At 47.5% G+C, this 26,168-nt stretch overlaps 2 protein-coding genes across 4 annotated transcripts in view; one reads left to right on the top strand and one right to left on the bottom strand.

Moving 5' to 3' along the window:
* The window catches only part of SLC35A5 (solute carrier family 35 member A5), a 25,005-nt gene extending 20,736 nt beyond the window's left edge, over positions 1-4,269 (bottom strand). For 2 of the 3 annotated variants that reach the window (XM_069944825.1, XM_069944827.1), the window contains exon 1: positions 3,903-4,031. The gene's annotated coding sequence lies outside the window, so the exon portion shown is untranslated. Of the gene's footprint in view, positions 1-3,902; positions 4,032-4,104 lie in introns of those variants that run through there. The other variant, XM_069944826.1, reaches the window with a different exon arrangement.
* ATG3 (autophagy related 3) lies at positions 4,238-25,683 on the top strand. The gene is made up of 13 exons (XM_069944828.1): positions 4,238-4,345; positions 4,426-4,523; positions 9,246-9,287; positions 11,379-11,428; positions 13,443-13,513; positions 14,454-14,561; positions 15,169-15,218; positions 16,166-16,250; positions 17,236-17,270; positions 18,386-18,538; positions 19,884-20,011; positions 22,605-22,673; positions 25,451-25,683. Exons 2-13 carry the CDS (start codon positions 4,452-4,454, stop codon positions 25,530-25,532), a joined length of 945 nt encoding a protein of 314 aa, XP_069800929.1. The 5' UTR covers positions 4,238-4,345; positions 4,426-4,451; the 3' UTR covers positions 25,533-25,683.
* Positions 25,684-26,168: the final 485 nt, after the last annotated feature.

A 26,168-nucleotide genomic window follows, 5' to 3' on the forward strand; every position in this document is an offset into this window, starting at 1 on the left:
CCCTGCCATAGGTCTGACACATAACAGGGGAGTATGGAGCCCACTGGTGACCCCTGCCATATGTCTGACACTATGGACACATAACAGGGGAGTATGGAGCCCACTGGTGACCCCTGCCATATGTCTGACACTATGTCCACATAACAGGAGAGTATGGACCTGATTGGTAAACCCCACCATGTCTGACACATAACAGGAGTATGGACCCCACTGGTGACCCCTGCCATAGGTCTGACACTATAGACACATAACAGGGGAGTATGGAGCCCACTGGTGACCCCTGCCATAGGTCTGACACATAACAGGGGAGTATGGAGCCCACTGGTGACCCCTGCCATATGTCTGACACTATGGACACATAACAGGGGAGTATGGAGCCCACTGGTGACCCCTGCCATATGTCTGACACTATGTCCACATAACAGGAGAGTATGGACCTGATTGGTAAACCCCACCATGTCTGACACATAACAGGAGTATGGACCCCACTGGTGACCCCTGCCATAGGTCTGACACTATAGACACATAACAGGGGAGTATGGAGCCCACTGGTGACCCCTGCCATAGGTCTGACACATAACAGGGGAGTATGGAGCCCACTGGTAATCTCTGCCATAGGTCTGACACTATGGCCACATAACAGGGGAGTATGGAGCCCACAGGTGACCCCTGCCATAGGTCTGACACATAACAGGGGAGTATGGAGCCCACTGGTAATCTCTGCCATATGTCTGACACTATGGCCACATTCAACAGAAAAAAAGGGGAAAATTAGCCGCACATCTATGACTCTGTTCACACTGCAGGTTGCACACTGCTATTTACTCCTCCCAGCGTACACACGGTAAACACCTGCTTTGTAGATATTCAGCCCAGGAGAGGCCATTGCTAGTGTGAAAATGCTAGAGTAGGCTCGTTCCCACTGAGCAAAAGCAGCTGAATTTCTGCGCTGAATCAGCGCTGAAATTTCAGCCGTTAAAATAGGTGCAGAGCTAATTTCCATTGTGTTGAATGGAAATTCTGCTCTGCAGTTCACACAGTGGAATTTCCACACTGAACTAATCCGCTTTCCGCCAGAAGAATGAACATGTTCATTCTTCCGCTAGCGGAAGCCTATACAAATCAATGGGGCTCTGATTTTCTGTTTCAGCGCGGATTCAGCGCGGATTCAGCGCGGAATACAAGCGTAATACAAGCGGAAATTACTCGCTGAATCAGCGCGGAAATGGGGAAAAGGAGGGGGAGGAGGATTCTAGTATATGTTCTGGTATAGTCTAGTTTACTCGCCAAATACTCGCTGAATTTCAGCGCTGAATGCATGCGGATTCAGCGCGGATTCCTCGAGTATTCCGCGCTGAATTTGTCAAGAGCTGATTACGAGCTGAACACTTTCCTAGCAGAATACGCAGAGATTCTGCTTACATTCTGCTTATATTCTGCTCGGAATTCAGCGTCAGTTGATTTCAGGCGGAAATATTTCCTTGCGTAATCCGCTCCTTTTGCTCTGTGTGAACGTAGCCTTAGGACCATGTCTCGAGGACGTCTTAATGTAGCGACATGGTACACTCTGTTTGATCAAATAGTTTGCTAAGATCCTCACTTATATCTACAGAGCAGGTGTTTACCGTGTATACGCTGGGAGGAGTATATATATACAGTAAGCCCTTGCACCTGTGGGTTGCTGCTGCAGCTACTTTTTTTTTTACTATGGCCACATAACAGGAGAGTATGGAGCCCACTGATGATCCCTCTCATATGTCTGACACATAATAGGAGAGTATGGAGCCCACTGATGATCCCTCTCATATGTCTGACACATAATAGGAGAGTATGGAGCCCACTGGTGATCCCTCTCATATGTCTGACACATAATAGGGGAGTATGGAGCCCACTGGTGATCCCTCTCATATGTCTGACACATAATAGGAGAGTATGGAGCCCACTGGTGATCCCTCTCATATGTCTGACACTATGGACACATAACAGGGGAGTATGGACCCGATTGGTGCCCCCTGCCATATGTCTAACACATAGCAGGAGTATGGACCCCACTGGTAATCTCTGCCATATGTCTGACACTATGGCCACATAATAGGGGAGTATGGAGCCCACTGGTGACCCCTGACACATGTCTGACACTATGGACCCCACTGGTGACCCCTGACATGTCTGACACTATGGACCCCACTGGTGACCCCTGACATGTCTGACACTATGGACCCCACTGGTGACCCCTGACATGTCTGACACTATGGACCCCACTGGTGACCCCTGACATGTCTGACACTATGGACCCCACTGGTGACCCCTGACATGTCTGACACTATGGACCCCACTGGTGACCCCTGACATGTCTGACACTATGGACCCCACTGGTGACCCCTGACATGTCTGACACTATGGACCCCACTGGTGACCTCTCCCACATGTCTGACACTATGGACCCCACTGGTGACCCCTCACCCTGACATATGTCTGACACTATGGACCCCACTGGTGACCCCTGACCCTGACATATGTCTGACACTATGGACCCCACTGGTGACCCCTGACCCTGACATATGTCTGACACTATGGACCCCACTGGTGACCCCTGACCCTGACATATGTCTGACACTATGGACCCCACTGGTGACCCCTGACCCTGACATATGTCTGACACTATGGACCCCACTGGTGACCCCTGACCCTGACATATGTCTGACACTATGGACCCCACTGGTGACCCCTGACCCTGACATATGTCTGACACTATGGACCCCACTGGTGACCCCTGACCCTGACATATGTCTGACACTATGGACCCCACTGGTGACCCCTGACCCTGACATATGTCTGACACTATGGACCCCACTGGTGACCCCTCACCCACATGTCTGACACTATGGACCCCACTGGTGACCCCTCACCCTGACATATGTCTGACACTATGGACCCCACTGGTGACCCCTCACCCTGACATATGTCTGACACTATGGACCCCACTGGTGACCCCTCACCCTGACATATGTCTGACACTATGGACCCCACTGGTGACCCCTGACACATGTCTGACACTATGGACCCCACTGGTGACCCCTGACACATGTCTGACACCATGGACCCCACTGGTGACCCCTGACATGTCTGACACTATGGACCCCACTGGTGACCCCTCACCCTGACATATGTCTGACACTATGGACCCCACTGGTGACCCCTGACATGTCTGACACTATGGACCCCACTGGTGACCCCTGACATGTCTGACACTATGGACCCCACTGGTGACCCCTGACATGTCTGACACTATGGACCCCACTGGTGACCCCTCACCCTGCCATATGTCTGACACTATGGACCCCACTGGTGACCCCTCACCCTGCCATATGTCTGACACTATGGACCCCACTGGTGACCCCTCACCCTGCCATATGTCTGACACTATGGACCCCACTGGTGACCCCTGACATATGTCAGACACTATGGACCCCACTGGTGACCCCTGACACATGTCTGACACTATGGACCCCACTGGTGACCCCTGACCCTGACATATGTCTGACACTATGGACCCCACTGGTGACCCCTGACCCTGACATATGTCTGACACTATGGACCCCACTGGTGACCCCTGACCCTGACATATGTCTGACACTATGGACCCCACTGGTGACCCATGACCCTGACATATGTCTGACACATTTAGGATGCTTAGCTTCCTCCTGTAAGCGGCAGGCACATGGACAGGCAGTGGGGTGGTGGAGCTGCCCTCATACAGAGCAGACGTATAGTGACAACCAGATAGAAGGTGACCAGCTGGCAGTGAGGCCCCCACCTGTGACGGCCATAGTCCTGTATCAGAGGCTGCAGTCCCCTATACACAACTCTACCCCCGTGCGTATCCCGTCCCTCTCACTTACCTGAGCGGTGACTACCATGGAGCTGACAGCAGGGCACAGACACGTCACTGGCTCCCTGCCCCACATCCCACCACACACTCCAAGCCTCACACACCTACAGTCACGAGGACGCTTCCGGGTTCTGACGTCAAGCGTTCCAAACCTCGCTTTCGGCATACGATTAAATTAGCATATTTAAAGGTAGAGACCATGACAAACGTACAAGAATATACGCAGATTTGCTGAACAACGAGCAGTGAAGCGGCCACTAATCTCCACACTGACGAGGCATAGTGTCGGCTCTTCTGTTTTTGACAGATAAACCTAATCCTCATTAGTATTTGTATTGCGCCCCGCCCACGGCGCATGCGCAGACGATACTTCCGGGCGTGGCGCCCCCATGTGACCGGCACCGGGGTAGAGGAACAGGGCGGAGAGGTTCCCTTGAGAGATCCTGCGAGCAGGTGAGGGCTGTTGCCATGGCGATGAGCGCCCCCTATCCAGCGGCTGTCAGCGCTGATGTGACTTGTCTTGTCTTGTACAGCGCCCCTGTGCGGGGAGAGAGGAGCCATGCAGAGCGTGATCAACACGGTGAAGGGCAAGGCGCTGGAGGTGGCCGAGTACCTGACCCCCGTGCTGAAGGTATGCCCACCATAGTCACGTGACAGAGAGGTATGCCCACCATAGTCACGTGACAGAGAGGTATGCCCACCATAGTCATGGCACAGAGGTATGCCCACTATAGTCATGGAAGAGAGGTATGCCCACTATAGTCATGGAAGAGAGGTATGCCCACTATAGTCATGGAAGAGAGGTATGCCCACCATAGTCACGTGACAGAGAGGTATGCCCACCATAGTTATGGAAGAGAGGTATGCCCACTATAGTCATGGAAGAGAGGTATTCCCACTATAGTCATGGAAGAGAGGTATGCCCACCATAGTCATGGCAGAGAGGTATGCCCACCATAGTCGTGGCAGAGAGGTATGCCCAATATAGTCATGGAAGAGAGGTATTCCCACTATAGTCATGGAAGAGAGGTATGCCCACCATAGTCATGGCAGAGAGGTATGCCCACTATAGTCATGGAAGAGAGGTATGCCCACCATAGTCACGTGACAGAGAGGTATGCCCACCATAGTCATTGCAGAGAGGTATGCCCACCCACCATAGTCATGAAAGAGAGGTATGCCCACCATAGTCACGTGACAGAGAGGTATGCCCACCATAGTCACGTGACAGAGAGGTATGCCTACCATAGTCATGGCACAGAGGTATGCCCACTATAGTCATGGCAGAGAGGTATGCCCACCATAGTCATGGCAGAGAGGTATGCCCACCATAGTCATGGCAGAGAGGTATGCCCACTATAGTCATGGAAGAGAGGTATGCCCACTATAGTCATGGCAGAGAGGTATGCCCACCATAGTCATGGCAGAGAGGTATGCCCACTATAGTCATGGAAGAGAGGTATGCCCACCATAGTCACGTGACAGAGAGGTATGCCCACCCACCATAGTCATGGAAGAGAGGTATGCCCACCATAGTCATGGCCGAGAGGTATGCCCACCATAGTCACGTGACAGAGAGGTATGCCCACTATAGTCATGGAAGAGAGGTATGCCCACCATAGTCACGTGACAGAGAGGTATGCCCACCCACCATAGTCATGGAAGAGAGGTATGCCCACCATAGTCATGGAAGAGAGGTATGCCCACCATAGTCATGGCCGAGAGGTATGCCCACCATAGTCACGTGACAGAGAGGTATGCCCACTATAGTCATGGAAGAGAGGTATGCCCACCATAGTCACGTGACAGAGAGGTATGCCCACCATAGTTATGGAAGAGAGGTATGCCCACTATAGTCATGGAAGAGAGGTATTCCCACTATAGTCATGGAAGAGAGGTATGCCCACCATAGTCATGGCAGAGAGGTATGCCCACCATAGTCGTGGCAGAGAGGTATGCCCACCATAGTCACGTGACAGAGAGGTATGCCCACCATAGTCACGTGACAGAGAGGTATGCCCACCATAGTCGTGGCAGAGAGGTATGCTTACCATAGTCGTGGCAGAGAGGTATGCCCACCATAGTCGTGGCAGAGAGGTATGCCCACCATAGTCGTGGCAGAGAGGTATGCCCACCATAGTCGTGGCAGAGAGGTATGCCCACCATAGTCGTGGCAGAGAGGTATGCCCACCATAGTCGTGGCAGAGAGGTATGCCCACCATAGTCGTGGCAGAGAGGTATGCCCACCATAGTCAGGAGCACGGCAGAGAGGTATGTCCACCATAGTCACGTGGCAGAGAGGTATGTCCACCATAGTCACGTGGCAGAGAGGTATGTCCACCATAGTCACGTGGCAGAGAGGTATGCCCACCATAGTCACGTGGCAGAGAGGTATGCCCACCATAGTCGTGGCACAGAGGTATGCCCACCATAGTCGTGACAGAGAGGTATGCCCACTATAGTCTTGACACAGAGGTATGCCCACTATAGTCTTGACACAGAGGTATGCCCACCATAGTTGTGACACAGAGGTATGCCCACCATAGTCACATGGCACAGAGGTATGCCCACCATAGTCAGGTGACAGAGAGGTATGCCCACTATAGTCATGGCAGATAGGTATGCCCACCATAGTCATGGCAGAGAGGTATGCCCACCATAGTCATGGCAGAGAGGTATGCCCACCATAGTCACGTGACAGAGAGGTATGCCCACTATAGTCATGGCAGAGAGGTATGCCCACCATAGTCAGGAGCATGGCAGAGAGGTATGCCCACCATAGTCGTGACAGAGAGGTATGCCCACCATAGTCGTGACAGAGAGGTATGCCCACCATAGTCATGGCAGAGAGGTATGCCCACCATAGTCATGACAGAGAGGGGGCCGTGTGTCCCTTACCATGGAACAAGCTGGAGCCCACACTGGGGCCATGGAGGGGTCTTACCTGCTGGTGACAGCTGCCCCCATGTGCCCTTCTGCCCTGGCACCCTGATGTTTCCAAAGTCATGTGACCTGTCATTGCCTGGCATCTCATCACCTGCCCTATCTGTGTCTCACTGACTGGTACTGTATACTAGCCCATCCCTAATAAGTATCCTTATAAGGTGTCAGGACGTCTTCCTGGAAATCACCATGGTTCAGGACGTCTTCCTGGAAATCACCATGGTTCAGGACGTCTTCCTGGAAATCACCATGGTTCAGGACGTCTGACCTCATTTGATTTTGTTCTTCAACTATCTGTTTATTTTTACAACATGTCTGCTGGGCTTGGTCATAGGTGTTAGGATAGCTCTGCCCTCTTACCTGTAGTGCCAGCTGTCAGGGCCCAGGTGGTCACTTCTCCTAGACAGCTGTCACAGACTGCTGACCTTTTATGTTATTATCAAAGAAAATCAGGGGCACAAGTGCCAAGACATGGCAAACGTGTTAGTAGTGTCCCCTCCTAGAGTGCCCCAGTTAGCAGTGGTCCCCTCCCAGAGTGCCCCAGTTAGCAGTGGTCCCCTCCCAGAGTGCCCCGGTTAACAGTTGTCCCCTCCCAGAGTGCCCCGGTTAGCAGTTGTCCCCTCCCAGAGTGCCCCGGTTAGCAGTTGTCCCCTCCCAGAGTGCCCCGGTTAGCAGTGGTCCCCTCCCAGAGTGCCCCGGTTAGCAGTGGTCCCCTCCCAGAGTGCCCCGGTTAGCAGTGGTCCCCTCCCAGAGTGCCCCGGTTAGCAGTGGTCCCCTCCCAGAGTGCCCCGGTTAGCAGTGGTCCCCTCCCAGAGTGCCCCGGTTAGCAGTGGTCCCCTCCCAGAGTGCCCCGGTTAGCAGTGGTCCCCTCCCAGAGTGCCCCGGTTAGCAGTGGTCCCCTCCCAGAGTGCCCCGGTTAGCAGTGGTCCCCTCCCAGAGTGCCCCGGTTAGCAGTGGTCCCCTCCCAGAGTGCCCCGGTTAGCAGTGGTCCCCTCCCAGAGTGCCCCGGTTAACAGTTGTCCCCTCCCAGAGTGCCCCGGTTAGCAGTGGTCCCCTCCCAGAGTGCCCCGGTTAGCAGTGGTCCCCTCCCAGAGTGCCCCGGTTAGCAGTGGTCCCCTCCCAGAGTGCCCCGGTTAGCAGTGGTCCCCTCCCAGAGTGCCCCGGTTAGTAGCTGTCCCCTCCCTGGGCGCCCTGGTTAGTAGTGGTCCCCAAAGATGAGGTGCTACATGCCCAAGAAGATACCTTTTTCAAAAAACAGGAGACAACATGCCCACCTACTCATATACACCCAAATGTCAGTAAAAGTATATAGAAATCTTTATTCAGTACATCAATCACTATAGTTTTATTGAAACCATTACATGGAGGCATGCATGATAAAGATGCCGCCTCCTCGGTGGTGATACGCCTGCAATAAGATCACTGACTCATGTTGGAAGGAGGGAAAGTCGCATACCTATACTCTATTGCGGCATGCAACTTTTTTGTGACCCCCCCCCCCCCCCTTTCCTGCCCAAATATTATCCTGTGACAGTTCTAGGATGTATATACTGCCCTTCTGTGGGAAACTAGATAGCAGAACTGCTATAAAACCTCCAGCAAACTTATGCTTGCAGTTTCTATAGCGTATACTGCCCTTCTGTGTTTCTATAGTATATACTGCCCTTCTGTGTTTCTATAGTATATACTGCCCTTCTGTGTTTCTATAGTGTATACTGCCCTTCTGTGTTTCTATAGTGTATACTGCCCCTCTGTGTTTCTATAGTGTATACTCTCCTTCTGTGTTTCTATAGTGTATACTCTCCTTCTGTGTTTCTATAGTGTATACTGTCCCTCTGTGTTTCTATAGTGTATACTGCCCCTCTGTGTTTCTATAGTGTATACTGCCCCTCTGTGTTTCTATAGTGTATACTCTCCTTCTGTGTTTCTATAGTGTATACTGCCCTTCTGTGTTTCTATAGTGTATACTGCCCCTCTGTGTTTCTATAGTGTATACTGCCCCTCTGTGTTTCTATAGTGTATACTGTCCCTCTGTGTTTCTATAGTGTATACTGCCCCTCTGTGTTTCTATAGTGTATACTGCCCCTCTGTGTTTCTATAGTGTATACTCTCCTTCTGTGTTTCTATAGTGTATACTGCCCTTCTGTGTTTCTATAGTGTATACTGCCCTTCTGTGTTTCTATAGTGTATACTGCCCTTCTGTGTTTCTATAGTAGATGTTTTACTTATAGGGAAGGGCATTTACTTAAAAGTCAGCAAGAAAGAAGAGGCCGTTTAATAGAACCATAAAATGACCTAAAAACATAATAATATATAATTTATAAATCTACATGGAGTCGGCACCATATCTGCACCTGAGGATTCACCCAAAGACTTATATGCTCATTTATGTGGTTTTGTTTTTATATAGGAGTCAAAATTTAAGGAGACCGGAGTGATCACCCCTGAAGAGGTGAGTGACCGTCACACTGGCTTTCCTCTTCCTCATTGTTAAAGTGGTTATCCAGGCTTAGACTCTGCAGCTTTAAAGTGACACTGTCACCCCCTTTGTGCATTCTGACATCTCTACACCGATGTAAAGGGTAAATAACCTTATTTTATATCATACGTCATGCTGCTTGTTTAAGTAAAAAGTGATCTTTTATGAACTGCAGATTGTGTTAAGTGGGCGGGGCCTCGCTGCATTAGCGCCACCTAGCCCCGCCCACAACGTCATAGTCTGTCCCGCCCCCTTGGTGGCCATTGGTGGGCCGACCTAGAGGGGGTAGGGCCTAGACCTTTAGGGCAGCCTGTTCCAATGGCTGGTGAGGGTGCGGGGCCAACGGTGACATTGTGGTCGGGGCTAAGTGGCGCCTATGCCGTGAGGCCCCGCCCACTTAACATAATCTGCAGTTGATAAAATATTACTTTTTACTTGAACAAGCATCATGAAGTTTGAAATAAAATAAGGTATGAAAACCACTAAATTGACCCTTTACACCTGTGTAGAGATATCAGAATGCACAAAGGAGGTGACAGTGTCACTTTAAATCTACTACAAATCCTGGATGTGTGAATGGACCTTTATAAGAGCATCACTCCTGTCCATTTAAGTAAATGGAACTGAATTGTAATACCACCTACAACCTGAAGACTGCAGTAGCAGTGTTCCAGCATTAGAAAAAAACATAGCTGCTTTCTTCCAGAAACAGCGCTACTCTTGTCCTCAGGTTGTGTGCGGTACTGCAGCTCAGTTCTATTGAAGTGAATGGAACCAAGTTGTAATACTTGGCAGAAAACAGCTCTGTTTTTCATGTCTTGGATAACCCCTTTCAAACTAGGTTGGTTTGACAACTTTTATCCTTAGTAAAACCATCCTGGTTATGACTTGTAATGCTATCCCCCCTACATATTCCTTTATGTAGTCCCTTGTAATCCCCCCAAATAGTTTTCCCCAATGAATGTTATGGGGTACCTATTATTCCGCTTAGGCAGCAGGATACCCTTTAAAATCTCCGGCAGGTACACAGTCTGCTCCTAAAGCGAGCGCTGCACAGACGTGGTGGACAGCCTTGTAAGTCTATTACAATACAAGTTTTTGGAGATAACTATTGGTCCTCTTTAAAACATACCTGTTCACCCAATATTTTTTTCTTTTAGGTCAACTGGTGGCAAAGACTTGTAATTCAAATTCAAATTTTAATTAAAAAATCTCTATAGTCTTCCCATACTTATCAGCTGCTGTATGTCCTGCGGGAAGTGGTGTATTCTTTCCAGTCTGACACAGTGCTCTCTGCTGCCACCTCTGTCCATGTCAGGAACTGTCCAGAGCAGGAGCCAATCCTCATAAAAAACCTCTCCTGCTTCAATAAACAAAGATTGGAAAAAAGAAAAACTCTCCTGCTCTGGACAGTTCCTGACATGAACAGAGGTGGCAGCAGAGAGCACTTTGTCAGACTGGAGAAAATACATCACTTCCTGCAGGACATACAGCAGCTGATAAGTACTGGAAGACTGGAGATTTTTTAATTGGAGTAAATTACAAATCTATATAACTTTCTGGCATCAGTTGATTTGAAAGATACTTTTTTTTAGTGAACTAAGAGGCTCACTCTACTTTTTTTAGGATACTGAAAAGAAAAAATACCAAAGAGAGCTAATATTGATGTCATTGATGGATGTGATTATTGAGCATTTTCTGTTATGCATTGGCCGGAACACAACAGATGTGGACGTCTCCTGTGGGATATATTGTTATTATATACTATTACCTACATGAGCCCCTCCAGAGATAGGGCATAGTTGGCCTGTCTGCACTTTAGGCTTGTCAGTGTTAATAATTTATGAGAGACATATAGATTATCCTCATATGCTTCTTCTCTTCACCTGTCTAGGATTTTAATATAATGGCTTTTTAGGTATTCTGTGTATGTATTTCCATCATTGGGTGTAGGGTATGTGAGCACTCTGCTTACACATAAACCTGATGGTGTGGTGTGAATGGGGGCACACTTAAAGGGATATAGTCAAGTAACTTTTTTTTTTTTTCTTTTTTTCCTTCCAGTTTCTGGCTGCTGGCGATCACTTGGTTCATCACTGCCCTACCTGGCAATGGCAAGTAATATATTTATTTCTTTATAGGTCATACAATTTATACAAGACCCCTTTAAGAAGCCAATTTATATTGTCAGCTGATCCACCTCTATAAATGTATTGGCTGCTCCCACTTTTTTTGCCCTCTATCAGTCTCTAAAACAGAGGGATGCAAGTTATATATAATGCAGTGAAATGATAGAATTCAGGGATTTGATTCCGGGAAATGATGAAATGACCGCGCCGTTCTATCATTTCCCTAGGGATTTGTTCAAATGCCTGACCCCTTTCAGGGAGATGATGGAATGAACAATCAAGGAGTCACCCGGCTCTATGTTTGGTGGCGGAGGCGGACGGGGGAGCAGAGCGGCACACCTCCACAGCAGGCATATGGCGGCAGGGGTGGACGGGAACTCCCGGCAGGCATATGGCTGCGGATGGGGGAGCGGAGTGTCACACCTCCCCGGCAGGCATATGGCGGTGGGGTGGACGGGGAGCAGAGTGGCACACCTCCCCGGCAGGCATATGGCGGTGGGGTGGACGGGGAGCAGAGTGGCACACCTCTCCGGCAGGCATATGGCGGTGGGGTGGACGGGGAGCAGAGTGGCACACCTCCCCGGCAGGCATATGGCGGTGGGGTGGACGGGGAGCAGAGTGGCACACCTCCCCTGCAGGCATATGGCGGTGGGGTGGACGGGGAGCAGAGTGGCACACCTCCCCGGCAGGCATATGGCGGTGGGGTGGACGGGGAGCAGAGTGGCACACCTCCCCGGCAGGCATATGGCGGTGGGGTGGACGGGGAGCAGAGTGGCACACCTCCCCGGCAGGCATATGGCGGTGGGGTGGACGGGGAGCAGAGTGGCACACCTCCCCGGCAGGCATATGGCGGTGGGGTGGACGGGGAGCAGAGTGGCACATCTCCCCGGCAGGCATATGGCGGTGGGGTGGATGGGAACTTCCTGCAGGCATATGGTGGCGGATGGGGGAGCGGAGCGACACACCTCCCGGCAGGCATATGGCGGTGGGGTGGACGGGGAGCAGAGTGGCACACCTCCCCGGCAGGCATATGGCGGTGGGGTGGACGGGGAGCAGAGTGGCACACCTCCCCGGCAGGCATATGGCGGTGGGGTGGACGGGGAGCAGAGTGGCACACCTCCCCGGCAGGCATATGGCGGTGGGGTGGACGGGGAGCAGAGTGGCACACCTCCCCGGCAGGCATATGGCGCCGGGGGGCGGACGGGAACTTCCGGCAGGCATATGGTGGCGGATGGGAGAGCGGAGCGGCACACCTCACGGCAGGCATATGGCGGTAGGGTGGACGGGGAGCAGAGTGGCACACCTCACTAGCAGGCATATGGCGGCGGGGGGCGGACGGGGAGTCCAGGCCAGGGGAGTAGGAGGCGCATAGCAGGTGAAATGAGCGGAATGGGGAGCAGAGCAGACAGGCTGGGGGGAGCAGAGAGGCGATTCGGTAAGCAAATTCTGTGTTGCAGGGGGAAATGATAAGAGTTCATTCCATCATTTCCCTGAAAGGGCTCAGTGATTTGATCAAATCCCTAGGGAAATAATGGAATGGCGCGGTCATTTCATCATTTCCCATGATTTTATCTATCATTTCACTGCAACATATCCACTGCCCACAGGGTCACATTATGTGATGTGTACCATCTAATACAATACATAGCTGACAGGTGGGGCCCTATGGATACATTGGTTGGAAACTGATTATTGAAGCCAAAGCCAGAAACAGACTACAAACAGAGAACAGGTCATAAAGGAAAGACTGAGATTTCTCTTCTCAAATCCATTCCTGGCTTTGGCTTCAATAATGTCAGCTAAATCTCTCTGTATAAATGCCCCATTAGCTGTGCTCATGGTTATACCTGTTATCTCATACCACATTGTCCAATAAAACCACAAGAAGAGATGCCTGGCGGTCAGTAATGAGCCCCCCTGTCCCATTGTGTAACCCCGACCGGTGCGCCCGCTATTATAATGAACCGGTTATTGCTACACAGTTGTCTTTTTTCTTTAGGGCCGCCGGGGAAGAACTAAAAGTGAAACCTTATCTGCCCAGTGAGAAGCAGTTTCTAATGACAAAGAATGGTAAGAGCATGAAACGTCCCTCTATACTGTTACTGTGTATAGGCAGGAGCTACAGTGGAGGGGAATAGTTAAAGGGGTACTCCTGCAAAAAAAATATTCCACATTAACTGGTGTCAGAAAGTTTATATAAGTTTGTAATGTACTTCTATTTAAAAATCTCAAGTCTTCCAGGAGTGTATTCAAGAGAATGATGGTTGACCTTAGGGAGATCAACCAAAACACCGCGGAGACACAATCACGTGTTTCTCAACGTCAGTGAATCTAGGAACATTGCCCCCTGGGGAATCAAATATGCAAAAGTACTGCGGAGACACCATCACGTGTTTCTCAACGTCAGTGAGCTAGCCAGACCTTCCTCCGGGAAGGAACAACCTAGCCAAAGGCGTTCTCCAGTCACGGAAACTACCTCAGCAAGGTATCCATCCACAGACAGCTGTTTCTGGGTTTTTGCCCCTCATCAGTGTGGAGTAGGTTTCTGGCTAGTGGGAGGAGTGTACGTCCTGCAGGAAGTGATGTTTTCTTTCCAGTCTGACACAGTGCTCTCTGCTGCCACCTCTGTCCATGTCAGGAAGTGTCCAGAGCAATAGCAAATCCCCATTAAAAAAAAACCTTTCCTGCTCTGGACAGTTCCTGACATGGACAGAGGTGGCAGCAGAGAGCACTGTGTCAGACTGGAAAGAAAACACAATTTCCTGCAGGACATACAGCAGCTGATAAGTACTGGAAGATGAGATTTTTTTTTTTTTTAATGGAAGTAATTTACAAATCTGTATAACTTTCTGCAACCAGTTAATTAAATATATATACTTTTCACCAGAGTACCCCTTAAAGTAGTGTCAAATGATAGTTGGTGGAGGTAGCTCTTAGGTGGTCCATAAAAAGTGTTGTAAGTGACTAATTATTAAATATTAAATAGACTGACGATTCCTGTTCCCCTCAGTGCCCTGTTACAAGAGATGCAAGCAGATGGAGTACTCCGATGAGCAGGAAGCTATTATAGAAGAGGACGATGGAGATGGCGGCTGGGTCGACACTTTCCATCATGCAGGTAGAAGATGCTTAGGAGACTCAGATCTATGTTCTTCCCTTCTCATATATTATTCATGTATTTACTAAGTGCAAAAGCTCACACATCCACATGAGAAGCGGGATGCTGTTCTCATAATAAATTACACAGTTTAACCCCTGTTTTCTGCTACAGCAGGGATGGGGAACCTTGGCTCTCCAGCTGTTGCAAAACTACAACTCCCATCATACCTGGTATAGAGCTTTAGCTTTGGCTGTCCAGGCATGATGGGAGTTGTAGTTTTGCAACAGCTGGAGAGCCAAGGTTCTCTACCCCTGTGCTGCAGCGTATGCAGGGTATACATCTTTATGTCTCTATAGAATTAGAATACTGTGTTTATGTGTGTGTGTGTGTGTGTGTATATACATATATATATATATATATATATATATATATATATATATATATATATATATATATATACACATAAATGCCTGCCGTATCATCACACTTTTTGTTGGCAAAACTCAATTTGTAAACTTTTATTACTCAACACCTTTTTTTTCTTTTCCTGAATCCTGTGTCTGTAAGTAGTGCTCTGCTGCCTCATCATCACTTTTAGTGGCTAAATAAATCCTGTGTCTCTTAGGTGTGAACAGTGTCACCGAAGCTGTTAAGGAAATAACGCTTGAGACGCAGGTAAAGGTAACAGATGTGGTTGATGCATTGCTGAGGTATACTGTATACATAATTCTGGATTTTTAGAGATTGCTAAAATTTGTACATAGACAAATACAAATTCTCAAGAATTTCAATTTCTCTTTAACTATTTTAGTTGTGTCAGTTTTAAAGAGACTCTGTCAGTAGGTGTATGGTGTCCTATCTCAGGGTAGCATAAAGTAGTGACAGAGAAGCTGAACAGAATGATGTATCACTTATATTGTTCTGTGCTGCTGATTCTCCTCAATAACATGGACAATAAGTAGTCCTCTCCATAATGTGCATGAGCCCAGTAGTCCTGGATATTCATGAGAAGCAGAAAACTCCGCCCACCAGCTGCTGATTGGTAGTTATCTATCCATGCTGTGTATAAGCAGTCACCTGTCAATCAGCAGCTGGAGGGCGGGGGGGGAGGGGTGCGAAAAGAATCCTGTTCTCCTGAATATTAGGAGAACGGCTGAACAAAATGATGTAAGTAATACACCGATCTGTTCAGTGAAAGATTCCCTTTAAAGAGTTTCTGTAATAAATAACTTTTGACGCGTCAGAAATTACTGATCACGGTGGGTCTGTTGCAATATGAAGATACGAGTGGGGAGGGAGCACGACTCCCTAGCCGCTTGCTAATTCTGCCGCCTTCCCTTTATTATAGTCTATGAGGCTAAAGTGTCAACTAGCAGGCGGCCGGGGAGTCAGGCACACTGCGTCCGCTCTCTTTCCAGCTGTATCTTCGTATCACAGTGGGTCTCAGCAGTAAGAATATCAATATAAGGTAGGTAGTAGGGTCTTGCAGATATATCAACTGTATAGAAACATGATGTGAATAAGGACTAACAGCTGTATGAAAGCATGGTGAGAATAGGGGGCAATGTCTCCATATTCCAGTTATATCACTCACCTGTTTCATGTATTTTTGGTCATACTAGGACTCTGGAAAAGCAACCAACCGCGGAGCTTGTGATAACAATGATGACGACGACGATGATGAAGGGGAAGCAGCAGATATGGAAGGTAAAGCTTTCAAATATTTTTTTCAAAGTTTATATATATATTAACCTCTTACCACCAGCCGATACACCTTTGTACAGCAGATTAGTGGTCTTTTCGTATAGCGCAGGATCAGTAGCTAAGCCTGCTCTATATGCAGCGGGTGCTGGCAGTACATTACAGCTAACACCTACCTGCAACTACTGGGAGTGGACTTCAGTCCTATCCCGGCAGTTTAACCCTCCATGATCACAGCATGCAGAGTGTCTCACCTGTCAGGGGCCTGATTGACGCCTCTGTGACACTATCACAGGTTGCCGATCACTTATCATGGTGGTTTAAGTCCTTCTGAAGACCTCCATAGCTGCAAGGTAGGCAGGCTGTGTGGTAAAGCACTGATCAATGAAGTAGCATCTAATGTACAATTCACGATAAATTGCTTCATCAGGGAACTCCGCAATGAAGCAAGTTCCCTGATGAAGCAAATAATCCTGAAACGTGCCTAGGAATGGCTCTTATTCGTGCAGCAATATGGGTGAGTGCAATGCATCCATCTTCTTTCTGCTTTAAATTGCTTCATTTCATCGGTGGACAGTGTCACCTAGGAGGGGAGACTGGGCCCAACTGTCATGAAGCCCCGCCTAGGTGACACTGTCCACCGATGAAATCAAGCAAGCGTAAGGGGAGTGACGGTATCACTTAAAAGTGTAAAAAAAAAAAAACAGCATATTTTCAGATAAAAAGGAACAGGCTGGCCTAAAGGTCTAGGCCCCACCCCCTCTAGGTCGGCCCATGCCAATGGGCGTCAAAGGGGCAGGGCCTATGTGTCGATGGGTTACCTAAGGGACAATCAGAAAGTGATAGAAATCCTAGCATTACGCATCACTATGAGAAGATAGATCCCATTTAGTTTGATTGACTGTACTGCTTTAAGTATTGTAAATTGTTCTACACGACTGCATATAAACAGAACATCCGCATTTATCTACATATATTTTTTATTTTTCAGAATATGAAGAAAGTGGGCTACTAGATGCCGATGATGTAAGTGCCATATTGTCACTTTGTCAAACACTGTGTCAGTACAGCGATTTAAACAGTTTCAGAGCTCCCGGCATCATCATGAATGATAATGCCTGAACCTCCAAATTTTGCTTTATAGCACACTGTCTATATTTATGGACCATGCACAGAACATAAGAATGCCCCCTTAGGGATGAAGCCTACAGAGGGGAAATCTGGATAAAAATGGCACATCCAAGTGATATAATGGCCAGAAATAGTACTGTTCATCATGTGCACATGACAGCCTATTCTGAAGTCAACTAAACTTTTTTTTTTTTTTAATCTTTGCATTATGAAAGCCAGAATTGTTTTTTTCTACCAATGTAACTGTGATTAACCCTCCTGGCATTACAGAGTGCAGATACAGCCTGCCAGGGACCTGTTTACATCAGCCATCTCAGTAGGGAAAGTGAACAGCTCACACACAGTTGTTAGTCTTCTGCTAAAGACAAAGAAATAAGGGAAGGAGACTATAATAACAAGTATACAACGAATTGTTAGTGTCACCATGGGCAGCAACAAATGACAAAAGCACCACTTAGCCCTGCCCACAGTGCCACCGTTGGCTCCGCCCCCCCATGACATCAACGGCACATAGGCCCCACCCCCTCGACACCCATTGTACACTGTTGTCTCTCTGCTGGTTCTCCTGACTAATCACGGTCTGAACACTCGGACCTGACTGATCAAAACTTTTTTTTTTTTCTTTTTTTTTTTTTTTTATACAGGTACTCTTTAATTTTGCAGCTCATTGCAATTACAGCCATCCCGACTTTATAGAATTCTTTTTATCCTTTTTCTGCATTTTCGAACTTTTATTATTTCTATTTTTACTCTGTTTATTAGAGTACGTTATTTAACTATCTCTTTATTCCTTTATTCTTAGAGTTGTCATGGCTTGTTAATGCAATATGAACTGTTCCGCTTTGTGTATTAAAAAAAAAAAAAAGTGTGTGTGTATATATTGTATATGAGCCTGTGAAAAGACTTTATAATAATAATAATAATGAGATTTTTTAGGGTGGATTAGAATATAGCCTACTAAAAAATTTTCTGGTACGATGCAATTGTATGTGATTTTTGTGCTAACTTAGGCAACCGTGGACACTGCCAAAATCGTGGAAGCGAGCAAACCAAAAGCTGAAGGTGCTGAAGACGCCATCCTCCAAACTAGAACATACGACCTTTACATTACCTACGACAAGTATTACCAAACACCCAGACTCTGGTTATTCGGGTATGATGAGGTACGTACTTATAAATAATGTTACATTGTTATTGAAGTGTTTTACACATCTCATTAGGCTCATGGATAGGACGCATATAGTATTGTGCAGTGGAAACAGGGGCCTAAATGGAGGTATGGTGCCCTGTTCAGTGAGGCGGCTGCACTTTATTGTCTGGTGGGACTCACCCTAATATAGGACCTATTTACCTATGTTACATGGGGCTTATGTAAACTATAACAAAAAGTTATGCAACTCTCTAATGTACTTCCTGCTTTTGGTTTAAAGGGGTACTCCAGGCTAATATCATTTGTTGCCTAGAGACCCACCAGCCCAAGTTCTGTAAGAGTGAAATGCCATCATGTTATCCCTGGTCTGGGGGTTCCTTCCTCTGGGCTGCACCTCCGTTCTGTGGGCCGTACAGTGAGGAGATACAGAGAGTGGGTGGGACAGCAGCAGAAAGCGGGGAAGAATGGGATTCTGGGAGATGTAGTCAGCACTCAATGCTCAGCTCAGAGCGGTAGTGGGGAGAAGATGCAGTGATGTGGAAAATGAAGATAGGGGTGACACAGCAGCAATTTGGGGCTCCAGAGCATACATGTAAGAATGTAAAAAAAAAATCTCTCTTAAAGGGGTACTCCAGAGAAAAAAATACTTTAAAATCCGCAGGTGTCAGAAAGTTATATAGATTTGTAAATTACCTCTATTTAAAAATCTTCAGTCTACCAGTACTTATCAGCTGCTGTATGTCTTGCAGGAAGTGGTGTATTCTTTCCAGTCTGACACAGTGCTTTCTGCTGCCACCTCTGTCCATGTCAGGAACTGTCCAGAGCAGTGTTTTGGTTTTGGTATTGTTTTTTTGCGGTTGAGTCAGAGTACCCCTTTAAGTGTTTATTGGTTATGATTAGAAACTAGAATTTTTCCGACTTTGTCAACCACCGGTGGGACAGTTCCAGTCTGTGCCCCATTGACGCAGGGAATGGTAACACCCAGTGAATGGAGAGAGCATTTCCTGTACAGTCAGTATGAGTGATCATGAACTACATCTGCTGACTGAGGCAATGCTGGTGCGGTGGATCGGCCCCTGTAAAGGGGATCTTGTCCAGCTCCTGCTTCTCCATACTCCATGTACCACATAAACTGTGGTTTCTAAAAATAAAGACGTTTCTGTGTAATCGCACGTATAACTTATTTCACAAATGTTGCACAATGGAGAGTTGCCCAAGTTGCAACGGACAGTATGATTGCATCAGTGTAGAAGGTGTAGCCTCTGCCCACTACTGAGAGGGGTGTTTATTATTGCGTATTCATATACTGTATATGTTGTAAGATATAATGCTTCTAATTTACATCTTTCCATTTTCAGCAACGTCAGCCATTGACTGTAGAGAACATGTATGAAGACATTAGCCAAGATCACGTGAAGAAAACTGTGACCATTGAAAATCACCCTAATCTGCCGCCACCACCTATGTGTTCAGTACATCCATGCAGGTAGTGTACTTTATTGGACAGCATTGTGGCAACTTAGGCCATGTTCACATGATGTATGACACCGGCTGTTCTGTGACCCGGCCGTGTTACAGAACGGCCAGTGTCAGTGAAGATCATGCCGGCCCATACTTCATTTGTACTGAATTGGGATGCGGGTGCATGCGTGTGCACCCGCATCCCAATTCACCATTGAACACAATGGAGCCGCACTCTTCATTGTGGGACATGTCAGGGATGTGCGGCCACCATTCAATAAATAGCAACCACACAAAACTGACATGTCATTTTTTTGTACGGCCGCTTGTGATCCCAGCCGGAGTGTATACTATATGTTTCCTTCTAACTGCAGTTCATCTAAGTTGTGTATTAATCACAGCTGTTATTGCACACCAGCAACAACGTCTGAGATTAAAGGGAACCTGTCACCCCTCCCGTGCCGGGGTCAAGGTCGCTAGAGCCCCGGATACTTACCCCAACTTGCCAAGTCCTGCTGCTGAAGCCGGACCCAGGACGGAGATATCTCCATCGGAAGCATGGCGCGCGAGCGGCAGAGATAAGTCCGACGCCCATAGAGAATGAATGGAGCCGTCATTCTCTATGGGCATGGGACTCCCCTCTGCAGCGCGCGCCGGGCTTCCGACTGGGTTATCTCAGTCCCGGGACTGGCTCCAGGAGCAGGACTTGGCAAGATGGGGTGAGTATCCAGGGCTCTAGCGGGGGGTCGGGCGGCCTTCAGCCTGGCACAACTTACATTGTGTGAACATGGCCTTATAGTGTTAGATAAATGATATCAATTGATGATGGTCAGAGGTCACCCTCTCTCGCTCCCAGCAAAGTGATCCTTATACAGGTCACAACTATACAACAAGAGGTGGCACCACCCAAATATATCAGAGTGCTAGTCCGCACAGCTCCACCCTAAATGTAAACCAGAACAAACTAAAAGAGCTAAATGGACTGCACCTTGCACTCAGGTATAAACAAGTGTTAATTTTTATAGATTGGGACAAAACCACATTAAAAAAACCACTATCACTGGTCACGGGAAACACAAGTGGAACAAAATACATCCAAAGTACAATATTGGTTGAGAAGGCAGTAGTATAAAAAAAAGTTACATAAGCAAAGAAAGTGTAAAAAGACATATAAGTACCTGCTCCGTTTCTATTGGAGCAAGCTGCAGATCATGTGACCACTGGCACCCAAGTCACAGACTGGCAGAGCTGGGGGATGGCTTAACAGGGGATGGACGCTTGGCCAGCCCCCAAATCGTCACAGCATGATGCAACGCAATTGAAAAAAAGACGTAGACTAATGGACTTTTGGCGGGGGGGCAGGACGACCCAGAATCAGTGAATGCTGGCAAGAAAGGTAATAGCACCACATGGCAAAGTTATATAAATTTGTCATGTGGTGCTAGATTAAAAAAAACAGCCTCACACTATCCCTTTTAAATAGGTCTCAGAGTAAGTGCAGTGATGAGACTCCACACCCTCTTTCTGCAAAACCAGAGGCATCATGGGAAATGTAGGCATCAGGAAAATAAGTTAGTGGGGACATAGAAATCAAGATGGCAGACAACCCATGCATTGCACATCAACTATAATAGATATACACAAGATTCTCTACATCAGGGGTACTCTGCAACATTTAGTGAAGGTCCACTTACCGGGGTCTATTTGTCAGGTGAAGGTTCGAGCTGAACATCATTAGTAAATGTGTTGCGCTCCCCCAGTGGTATATAGACCCCTTTGTGCCCCCCCCCAGTAGTATATAGCTCCCCTGTTTGCTCCCCTAGTAGTATATAGCACCCCTGTGCGCTCCCCCAGTAGTATATATCCCCCCTGTGCGCTCCCCCAGTAGTATATATCCCCTGTGCGCTCCCCCAGTAGTACATAGCACCCCTGCTGTGTGCTCCCCCAGTTATATAGCCCCCCCCCCTGTACTCCCCCTCTCATATAGCATATAACATAAAAAAACAAACACTTATACTCACCTGGATCCAGGCGTCTCCTCTTCTCTTCCCCTTTTGTGACCGCTGCAGTGTGGCCACAAGAGGGGAAGAGGAGACGCCGACACTCCAGTGACGTCACTAGAGCGCCGAAACCAGAGACAGGACAGAGTGGCCTATTGTGACCGCTGTGGCCACATGGGTGACTGACAGGGAGGGAGCCGATGGTTCCCTCTGTCAGTGCTGCAGGTAACTATGAGCTCTCGTTACGAGCGCTAATAGTTACTGTGCAGAGGGGAGCAGCGAGGCTCAGTATACAGGTATACTGCGCTGCAGCAGGGGTCCGGACAGCTGGCCTCCGCAGTCCACCAGTTGAGGACCCCTGCTCTACGTTATCCTTTAATGCCGCAAGCCCTGATGCTTTGCATGTAGAGCATTATATGTTTTATTATAGATCAGAAAAGTAGAGCACAAAAAGGGCACAAAACCATCTTTTATGGCAGAATAGTGCACTGTAGTGCCCCAGCTTTATACAAAAGTCAAAAATGTGCGCTGGCGTTGTGAGTTTTCCGGGAAAATCTTATCCCATGACATGAAGTTTTTTCTTCCTAACACCCGCTGCTTTTGTTTTTCTCCTTTTAGGCATGCCGAAGTTATGAAGAAAATCATTGAGACAGTGGCAGAAGGTGGAGGAGAGCTGGGAGTTCACATGTATCCTTTATATCTGTGCTACATAGTACAGGTCAGAACCTCTTTACCTCTTACATCATACAGGAAGATGCCGCTTATTTTCTATACACCCCGGCTATAAACTATAGGGATATTAGACATTAGACCGAGCACAGATCCTATGGGGGAGATTTATCAAACATGGTGTAAAGTGAAACTATCAGATTCCACCTTTCATTTTCCAAAGGGTCTGTGAGGAATGAAAGGTGGAATCTGATTGGTTGCTAGGGGCAACTGAGCCAGTTTCACTTTACACCATGCTTAATAAATCTCCCCCATAGTGTAAAGTGAAACTGGCTCAGTTGCCCCTAGCAACCAATCAGATTCCACCTTTCATTTTCCAAAGAGTCTGCGAGGAATGTAAAGTGGAATCTGATTGGTTGCTAGGGGCAACTGAGCCAGTTTCACTTTACACCATGCTTAATAAATCTCCCCCATAGTGTAAAGTGAAACTGGCTCAGTTGCCCCTAGCAACCAATCAGATTCCACTTTACATTCCTCACAAACTCTTTGGAAAATGAAAGGTGGAATCTGATTGGTTGCTAGGGGCAACTGAGCCAGTTTCACTTCACACCATATTTGATAAATCTCCCCCTTTGTATTTATATAGAGTACAGGACTCTGCAGTGAATCTCATATTCTGTGTATTTGTAGTGATGGCACATTACACAGAATGAAGCAGCTGCTTCAGAACCTCTTTTTAAAGAGTGTATATTGCAGTACCAAGAAGCAGCGTCCATTATTCCGTCAGGTTACTATAATTTCAGCATACAATGCTCTTTCTTGGACTTAAAAAAAAAATACTCAACATACAGTGCAGCAGACAATCTTGACTATGTAAATGAACTATGCATTTATTTAAATAAAGTTATATGGCAAAGTAATATAAAGCAATGTACAGTGTTCCCCCGACATACTATTGGTTTAATTAATGATGGCTTCTCAGAAGTTATCATAAGTTGAATACAGCATCAGCCCACCCTGCTGTTCATCTCAGTATGTCGGGGGATCGATGTACTGAAGCAGCAGAGACTGCACTGATAATAGAAGCATTATCAGTGTAGGATAGTGCTTACTGGAGTTTAAGGGTACAAAACCACTTGACGTATTTGCTGCGTGAATCAGTCTTAAAAATAAGCAGACAAAACGCAGGTTGGCTTTATACAATTGTTCTGTGTTAAAATACGCAATTGCGTATTTTTGAAGCGTGAAGCTTGTTGTTAGCAAAGCATCAGTTGTTAACAACCTGTGCGAAAAACGCATGTAGCTTTATGCTTCAAAAATACGCAATTGCGAATTTTAACGCAGAACAATTGTATAAAGCCAACCTGCGTTTTGCCTGCTTATTTTTTAAGACTGATTCACGCAGCAAATACGTCAAGTGGGTTTGTACCCTAAGGATGATGTCATGATGATGGTCACATGACCATGATTTCCCAGGTCCTTATGCTAGGGAGCAGAGTAAGGGCCCTATTCCACGGGCCGAGCAGGGCCCAATCAACGATGTAAAGGAGCGCCGATCTGCTATTCCACAGCCCGATGATCGTTGAGCGAGGGCTGCAGGGACATCGTTACCGATGTCCTTGCAGCCCTTGCAGTAATATATTACCTGCAGGGCTTCTTCTCCGCTCTGTCTTCCTCCTCGGGTCCCGCGCGCTCTAGCTTCAGAATGGCCTGTCAGCTGACAGGCCACTCAGCGGCGGTCCCGGCCTGTGATTGGCTGAGCGCTCCGTCAGCGGACAGGCCATTATGAAGCTAGAACGCGCGGGACCCGGGGATGAAGACAGAGACCGGAGGAGAAACCCTGCAGGTAATGTATTGTGCCTCTCAAATCATCGGTCGCCCACCGCGCACCGCTATTCCACCGTAGCGATGCGCGGTGGGGGGACGATGATTTTAGGTCTGGCCCCAAATGAACGATCAACTGATGACACGATCATCGGCTGATCGTTCTCTCTATTCCACCGAGCGATAATCGGCCGAATCGGGCCTAATGGGGCCGATTCGGCCGATTATCGTTCCTGTGGAATAGGGCGCTAACAGAAGGAGTAGTGCAGGGGAACTGCTGAAAAAGGAAGAGACTCCCTCCTTCATGGTAATGTATGACTAGGGAGTCTATGCCTGTCTGTCTGTCTAATAAAGTTTCTGTATAGTAATCCCCCTTTTCTCCTGTACTGAAGAAGCCCCACCATGGCATTGCTGGGACTTGTAGTTTTGCACCCATAAAATGTCCATTTTACTGGAGAAAAAAAATACCAAAGTCCCCAAACAACCCTTGCAATCCCACTGTATTAGCAAAAAAAATTGTATGTTCACAAGCACCACATTCTCTACATGCCCAGTGCAGAATATTTTTCCACTTAAAGGAGAAGTCCCATGAAGCTAAAAAATCCGCTGCAGACAGATGGGTGCGGGAACATAACAAACAATGTATACTTACTTGTCCCTGTGCCCTTGTAATGCCGCCCTCTCCTCCTCTGCACGGCCCCCAGAAGTCATTTTGATTGCCGGTGGTTGAAGAAGTTGGATGCACCCCTAGGGAGTCCTGGAAAACATAGATACAGCCTATGGCCATGATTTTCCAGACTCTAGGGCTGCATCCAACTTCTTCAGCCACCGGTAATCAAATGCAGAGTTTGGGTTTGGACGAATCCCAGAGTACTCTAAGTTTGCTCATCTCTTTTTAGCTTGATGTGACTAAATGTAACTGTAGACAGTGTGGGTAATATTGTGTTTCTTCCTTAACTCGATCTGATCAGGTATCTTCTCATTTTTCTAAAGTTTGTACAGGCGGTCATTCCCACTATAGAATACGATTACACACGGCATTTTACCATGTAATTGCTGTCCTCCACCTGTGAGACCCACTAAAGCTCCAATTTTTACAGACCGATACATGAAAAACTCTTGTTTTTTTCCATACATACAAATCTGCAACCTTTCTGTAATGTATAATATGCTTCTTTGATTAAATTTCTGCATTTAAACATTTTCCACGTTTCGCGTTTTCTTTATGTTGATATCGTAAAAAAACAAAAAATGTCGCGCTTACATGTCAGAAGGCTGGATAGGTAGGAGGCTGAGGTTTCAGACTCCCACCAGTTGTTCGATAGAGCCAGGAGTAGCATGGGGCTGGGCACTTTTTCAAGGCTCGCAGAGGAGAGAGAAGCGCACAGCCACTTACTTCTCCCATTTTTATCTATAGTGGAGGTTTGAACAGCCAAACCCCAATCGATCAAAACTTTTTGTTTTAACATGTCGGTATGACATAGAAATACAAAATTGGCCAACACATCCTATAATACTGCAGGGACACACCACCGTGGCTGAAATACAGTACAGCAGCACTCCTCCAGTGCTATGATATATATATAGGGGTAGGGGTATAGGGGTAGGGAACCTTTGGCCCTCCATCTGTTACAAAACTATAATTTCCATCAAGCCTGGACAGCCAAAGGTTCCCTTCCCGTCTTTAGA

Source organism: Dendropsophus ebraccatus, chromosome 11 (assembly GCF_027789765.1).
Source record: "Dendropsophus ebraccatus isolate aDenEbr1 chromosome 11, aDenEbr1.pat, whole genome shotgun sequence".
NCBI lineage: Eukaryota > Metazoa > Chordata > Amphibia > Anura > Hylidae > Dendropsophus > Dendropsophus ebraccatus.

Coding starts and splice junctions, on each gene's coding strand:
- ATG3 (XM_069944828.1), top strand. CDS start 4,452: ATGCAGAGCGTGATCAACACGGTGAAGGGCAAGGCGCTGGAGGTGGCC. Junction 9,288..11,378: donor GAGTGATCACCCCTGAAGAG/GTGAGTGACCGT, acceptor TTTTCCTTCCAG/TTTCTGGCTGCTGGCGATCA. Junction 22,674..25,450: donor GGAGAGCTGGGAGTTCACAT/GTATCCTTTATA, acceptor CGATCTGATCAG/GTATCTTCTCATTTTTCTAA.